The 7,500-nt window shown below is 36.7% G+C and overlaps 1 protein-coding gene across 1 annotated transcript in view; it reads left to right on the forward strand.

Annotated features, from left to right (window-relative positions):
• Window positions 1–7,500, forward strand: part of LOC115220308 (putative uncharacterized protein DDB_G0286901) — a 174,696-nt gene that overhangs the window by 134,155 nt on the left and 33,041 nt on the right. The window contains exons 5-7 of the mRNA XM_036510172.1: window positions 3,457–3,543; window positions 5,192–5,199; window positions 5,710–5,839. Coding sequence (XP_036366065.1) covers window positions 3,457–3,543; window positions 5,192–5,199; window positions 5,710–5,839 — 225 coding nt within the window. The remainder of the gene's footprint in view (window positions 1–3,456; window positions 3,544–5,191; window positions 5,200–5,709; window positions 5,840–7,500) is intronic.

Raw genomic sequence — 7,500 nt, forward strand, 5'->3', positions numbered from 1 at the left:
GTCGCATCAGTAATGTACTCAGGTTCGATCAGTCTTCACTCTTTCTCCTTCAAATATGTCAAATTGGAAATATATATTAATCTCAGATGAGAGTTGAAACAACTTTGCAGTTTCTGGCCTTGTCTACCTTGGAGTATATCACATTTTACTTTATGACGTCAGAGAGCATGCGTGAGTCTGAGAGAAAGTTTATTGCTTAGCGGTATTTCGTCCTCTTTTACATTCTGAGTTCAAATTCCGCCGAGGTCGACTTTGCCTTTCATCCTTTCGGAGGTCGATGAATTAAGTACCAGTGAAATACTGGGGTCGACTAGTCTCTTACCTCTGGACGAAATGCTTGGCGGCATTTCGCAGGTCTCTACGTTCTGATTTCAAATTCCGCTGAGGTCGTCCTTTATTATTATTATCGGTAACGATAAGCCTTTTTACTTTAGGTACAACATATGACATTTTAGGAGAAGAAGCTAGTCGATTACATCGACCACCCCCATTGTTCAACTGGTATTTATTTTAGCGACTCCGACCATATGAAAGGCAAAGTCGATTTTAGCGGAATTTGAACCCAGAACGTAAAGAGCCCACACGTTAACGCGTCTCCCAGCTCGCCGTATTAGTATTGCTGAGTAAATGTTTGTCAGTTCAGCTAATGTCTGTCATTCTTTTAGATGTGACATAATTATATTTTTGGTGTGTGTTTATAAAGCGTCGACAACATCTCATATGAAGGAGATGAAACTTTCTCTTCATTCAAATTCGATAAATATTAATATGATATTGACGATATATATATATTATAAAGTAGGTGAAGCTTTCTATATAATCTATTTTGATAAAATATTTATTTCACTTCAGTGACATACGTTATAATGTAGGTGAATATTTCTCGATATTTTATTTCATGAAATATTTATTTTATAATGAAAAAAAAGAAAGAAAAAAGGAAACCAACAAAACAAAAAACATTTAAGTAGACAATAACTCTAAACGACTACTCCTTGATATTAAATGTAAATGAACTGTTGATAAATAAAACTGTTTATATACATACATACATACATATATATATATTTATAAATATATATGTATGTATGTGTGTATATAATTATGTATATATATGTAAATTTGTGTATGTATGTGTGTATACTTATATATGTATGTTTATATATACGTACTTATACATATGTATGTAATGTATAAAGTAATTAAGTATACACACAAACACACACACAAACACATATATATAGATTTGTGTGTGTGTGTGTGTGTGTGTGTGTGCGTACATGTAAATAACTTTATACACGCTACATATCCGTATATATGCTTACGCTGGAAGAGAGAGATGCGAGAGAAATAGATATTTGATATTCTGTAGAAATAATGATTAAAAACGACATACAGACAGAAATAGGATATAAACAGGAAAAAAAGACAATGAAAGTGGAGAGTGACATGAGTGACAGAGTGACAACCACTGGGACAGGAACGCTGTAACATTCAGAAAAATATAAAAGAGCTTGCAAGGAAAGATAATCCATGAATTACTCTTCCTAGAAAAAAAAGTTGGAGGTGGGGGAGGGGAAATAAACCCAATGAAAACTAAAACAAAAAAGCAAAAAAATTAAAGGAAACGACTAAGAGTTAAAACACTGAAAAGGTAAAGAATTATTGTGAAATGTTCTGGCAACAAAGAGCGTCGTTTGTGTGTGTGTGTGTGTGTGTGTGTGTGTGTGTGTGTGTGTATGTGTGTGTGTGTGTGTGCGCGTGTGTGTTGTTCCTGGAACTGGAATAAATTTCTGCCATGACAGAGATAAATTTGAATTTTAATTTAGTTTATTTCCACATACAGTTCATGGTGGTTGATTCGAATTGGCATTCAGTATAAACAGTTTATTTTTTAAATTAAAACATATTGAAGTATCTTATGTGGATGAGTAATCATGAAGGTGGCGATGTCTGCAGTGACTATTTACAGCAATGCAATAGATTAGGTTATTCCATTAATGTATTTTATTTGTTAATGAGATTTATATTATTTATGTATCAGAAACCATTTTAACATTTATTACTATAAAAATAAAATTATAGAATGTATCACAAACCACCATAATATTACCTATCATTATAAGATTACTGTTATATTTCATAGAGAGAGTTAGCGTCACTATGTCCTAACGACACCAAATTTAGGTGACGGTCCTAAATAAATTTTGGATATTCTAATTCACCGAGAATTAAAGAAGTAGAGTGGTGCTGTCATATGTCTAAACGATTATATTCTTGAATGAATTGCAGTCCATTAGAGCATGTGTTTACTAAAAGAGAAAAAAATTCAAATTAGAAATAATGTTGTTATTCGATCTAACAGACCGTGTTTTGGTCTGCTTTAATTTTATGGAACCCAATATTATTCCGATTCAATTGTGTCAAACAATTAAAATAACCGAAATTAATGTATTGTATTTCAGAAATTCTAAACAGTGAATTGGCTTTGGATAGATTAGATCAAGTACATATCGTTCGGTAAGTTGAGATTAAACTTGAGAGGGATATTCCATTATGGAATTTGAAGATTTTATTAATAAAGATTTTATGAACAAAATTTGAAGATTTTTATTAACAAAAGATTTTTTATTTATAACAAATTTCTTATGTCAATACAAACGTTCAAAACAGCAAGATCGCTGGCCATTCAGATGTCTGTATAGCTATTGTTTCTGTCGCTAGAGTTGTACTTTCCAAACTACGCATTCTCATTGGTTTCTTGTGTGTAAAATGAAGCTCTTTATATTTACAAACAGAGAAGTTGTATTTCAGTTAATTAAATAATCAACAAGCCGCAAGTTGTTAGCTCTCTTGTAAATTAAACAATGGTTTGGCATAATTGGTAGATGTATATCCACAGTTACTTAGGTTTTTTTGGTCAAACTCTTAACTATTAATATATATATATATATATAAAGGAAGCTATACTCATACACAGAGTAGGGCCCCAAATTAACAACAGGCTGGAGGTTGGTAATCAATATATTTATTTCTTTATTGCCCACAGGGGGCTAAACATAGAGGGGACAGACATAGACAGATAAAGGGAATAAGTCGATTACATCGACCCCAGTTCGTAACTGGTAGTTATTTAATCGACCCCGAAAGGATGAAAGGCAGAATTTGAACTCAGAGTGTAACGGCAGACGAAATACCTATTTCTTTACTACCCACAAGGGGCTAAACACAGAGAGGACAAACAAGGACAGACACACGGATTAAGTCGATTATATTGACCCTCAGTAACTGGTACTTATTTAATCGACCTCGGCGGAATTTGAACTCAGAACGTAGCGGCAGACGAAGTACCGCCCGGTGTGCTAACGATTCTGCCAGCTCCATCTGGATGCGCGTAGATTCATTTTTGATAACATCGTCATGAATTGTTCTTTTTCATTTTATGTTCTTTTTCAGTTTAACCGAATTCTGTTGGATACAAGGACACTGCTGGTGGATTTAAAGAACAAGTCCAATGCATTGGAATGTATCTTTCTGGTTGAGGTAATATTGAGAAAAGCTATGAGGTTTTTAGAGTCAATGAGAAAGTCTATATGCAATCGTCCGCGCTGTTCGATATAGCTGCTAAATCTCCCTCAGACGACACTCCGCTGTTCTTACCTTAGAAAAGAACAACACATTGTATAATTCTATATCTAAGAGATGAGGAATTAGGTACATTATTTTCATTATTTACATTTGACGGATATTACATTACATTTTCCGAGTTCGATTCCAGGCAGTGACCTGAATAACAGCAACGACAACAACAACATCGAAAACCACCTTAGGGATGGTTCGAAATTTGCCCAAGACATCTGATGAAGGCTGGATGGTATATCAGCCGGAATGTTGTGTTAAGAAACAAGATGAGGACAACTATCCGTCAAATGTAAATAATGTAAATAACACATTGTATGATGGAGCTTTTGGTGAAAGGATAAAATGGATGGACACGGTTGGAATGTAGTTTTTATAGGTATCCTCAATCAGAGCTAACAGAAGGCTAAAAGCAACAGCAACAACCATTACTACAACAAAAACAGCAAAAGAAGGTTGGCGTAGAATTGACCGAAAACAAAGCATATATTTCATGTTTAGGTGGAAATTAACCGGAAATCAAGAATTCCCAGAATACCTTACTGTTCAGATTCTGCGAGGCATGGTCAATCGATTGAAAGGTTAAGCAGTTGTAATTTACCAAAGTGAGGCAAACAATAGAAATATTTTCAACTTTTCTGATGGAAACTATGTCTTTTCAGGAATTTAGAAAAAGAAAGCAGTAAATTAAAGAAGAAATGGTGAAGAAACAGCGAACGCAGCAGCTTTACGAAGGAAATTGATTGGCAGCAGAAGATCTGGAAGAAGAAAAAGATAATTTATCGAGGTCTTTGTTCTTCCAGAAATAAACTTAATTCATGTGGAAAGTGATTGAAATGAGAAACGTCCTTCACTGAAAACGAGCAAAAGCATGGAACTTGTATATGTCAGAAATAGAAAATATGGGGGCGATATAATTTGTTGTGGGTATTTAGGCCATGGTTACACTGAGTAAACTTAAAATCGTGCAAGCCTCTGATTAAAGGCGTTTCAGCTGTGACCATCCTATTTTATTTGCATCAAAATAACGTATCCATCTGACTTTTTTCCAGCCCCCCCTCCTCCGAAGATCGAATGCTGAAGACAGCCTATCATTGTACCAGACCTTGCATTTCTAACATCTTATTCAGACTCCTTCTTCCCATCACTTGTGATCACGGTTCCCAAGTGCTCACACATCTCCACTTGACTCAGCGATGTTCCTCTGACAGAGTGCGCTCAGATAGTTACAGGAAATTTCGAAGTAAAAAAGTAAAATGCAATAAAAGTAAGAAAAAATTAGCCGTTTTCTTAAAATAGCAACCTACTTATTAGAAAAAGGTAATTTCTTTAAAATGAGTTATCTAGCTTACAGCCTACTGTGAGCCTCCGTTATGGTGAAATTTCCTACGGCAAATTTTCCCACAGCATAAATGCTTAAATCGAATTTTGCGGACACGCATTGCGAAGACTTTCTTCAGAGGATCAACGTCTCAGTTTTCGCAACATTCGGCAGCAAAACCATTCTGTGCACGACTAAATAAACCTTTTCCCTTCCTATTTTTGTTTTAAGACAATAAGGTATGTTTTGAGGGATATACAGCTGATATTTCTCGTGGGTCAAATAACCATGTAATGGCTTCTTCGTTGGTTACGTAACAAATTAAGTTTTATATAATCAGGAAAGTTGTGACGAGAGTAATGAATACGGATATGAAGAAAGACCGCCATCGAGGTTGTAATAGAGAAGACCATAAATATAGCGATATAATACAAGTTTGACTGTATTTGATTGTCAGCTGCGTAAAAATAGAAGACAAACAAGCTAAGAAGAAATTAAAACAAAAATTTTAAGATAGCTACAGTGTGTAAACTATTGGCAGTTTAAAGACTTAGAAGATAAATGAGAAATAGTGAGACGAATTAAAACACGGAAAAAGAATATTTAGAAAATATAAAACAAGAAAAATTAGGAACCAGTCTTTGTTTAATCAAAATGATTTCTAACATTGGTGAAAGGTCATGAATTATGGCGTAGATCTGTCAATTAAATCTTGTGTTAGATTAGTGTTTATTTTATTGATATTAAAGGGATGAAAGACCAAGAAAACTCAAGCTTGGTTTGAACGCTGAACGTAAAAAGACATTATCAAATATAATTTGTCCGGCGCTCTACCAACAATGTCATTCATCTGCAATCATGAGATTCAAAAAGAAAATGGTAGGTACCGTCCTGGGATATATATTTTGTAGTTACTGGATCTGACATGAAACCTAGACATTGTAGTGGAAATCTGGGTTGGTTCAAGGGACAAACAAACCAAAACACCAACATCGTAAAAGACTTGAGAAATATGCATGAAAACCAAAAATGGAATGGAAGTGTTTGTATTTCATTTAATATAGTTTCTCATAGAGAGAAGGCGGTGAGCTGGCAGAATCGTTAGCATGCCGGCCAAAATGCTCAGCGGCATTTCGGTCGCCTTAGCGTTTTGAGTTCGAATTCTGCCGAGGTCGACTTTGACTGTCATCCTTTCAGGGGGCCGATAAAATACATACCTGCTTGGTGCTGGGGGTCGATGTTATTGACTTACACCCAGTCCCGAAATTGCTGGCCTTGTGCCAAAATCTAAAACCAATATACTCTGAGAGAGAAGAAAAGACACTTAGACTGGGCTCCGGATGGGAATGGTGGAAACGGTGTTGAGCAAAGAAGGAATAAATTTGTAATTAACATGACATGCCACAATAGATCTGACTAACTTCAACTCTGTTATGATGTATAGAGGGATTCAGCTGCCTTAGGATCCATAAGAAGAGAGTGTCCCGATTGCTAGAAATAGCAGCAAAACCAGTTTACTTCGTTAAAAAGAGGGTAGTCTTGGTTACATTATCAGTAAATAAAACGGAACAGTCATGAACGGAACGCTTTGATGATAGTACTTGATTAGAGCTAACCGGAAGCTAAACAATAATAAATGTCCGGCTTCCTAATACAGAAAAACTGAAAATAAAGAGTAAAGAAAAACTCCAATTCTATAACATTTCTGAAAACTTGACCTAACGAGATTTCATTGGGTTATTCTGGCTAAGTGTAGGGAGGAGTATGCTGATTAGATTGACGTATGAGATAGCTTCGAGACAGACAAGTGCTGCATAATACATTGTAAGTAGATCGATAGCTAACAGAAATCAATAGTTAAAGGAGAGATATATCACGGAAGAATTAGGAATTCACCACTGAGACCTGATTTTAACTTACTATTTTAACTAAGATATGAAGGGGACCATATGTGTATATGAGGGATTGTATGTTCGAGGGAAGGTGAGTTTTTGAAAGGGCAAGAGCAAGTGTGTATATGAAGGATTGTATATTTCGGAGTGTATAAGAGGGGCTGTATGTTTGAAGGCAGGTGTATATATGAGTGCTCTTTTTGTTCCAGACGGGTATGTCCTCGCTCGCTCGCCCGCCGGCAGCTGCCGTTCCGTTCGTTCCTCTCGCTCTCGCACGTTTGGTTTCTTCCTCGCCTGCGCCTAGCCGTCGTCACTGCCGTGCGCCTCTCTGCCTTTGCTCACGCAGCCGGGACCGCGCCGCTCCGCTTTGCGCTTCCTACTCGACGACGACGACGTGCTCCTCCTCGCCACTCTCTCGCAATCGTCTCCCCGCACGACTCCGGTCACCGCACGCTCTCACGCACGCTTCGTTAACTCGCTGGCCGACACTTTTGCCGCTCCGCCGACCGGTGTACTGCCCAGAGCGACATCGTCGCTCCTACTTTTCACAGGTGTTGTCTCTTTTTTTTCTGGACGAATTGCTTAGCAGTATTTCACCCGTCGCTACGTTCTGAATACAAATTCCGCCGAGGTCGACTTTGCTTTCAT

This window comes from Octopus sinensis, linkage group LG16 (genome assembly GCF_006345805.1).
Source record: "Octopus sinensis linkage group LG16, ASM634580v1, whole genome shotgun sequence".
Lineage (NCBI taxonomy): Eukaryota > Metazoa > Mollusca > Cephalopoda > Octopoda > Octopodidae > Octopus > Octopus sinensis.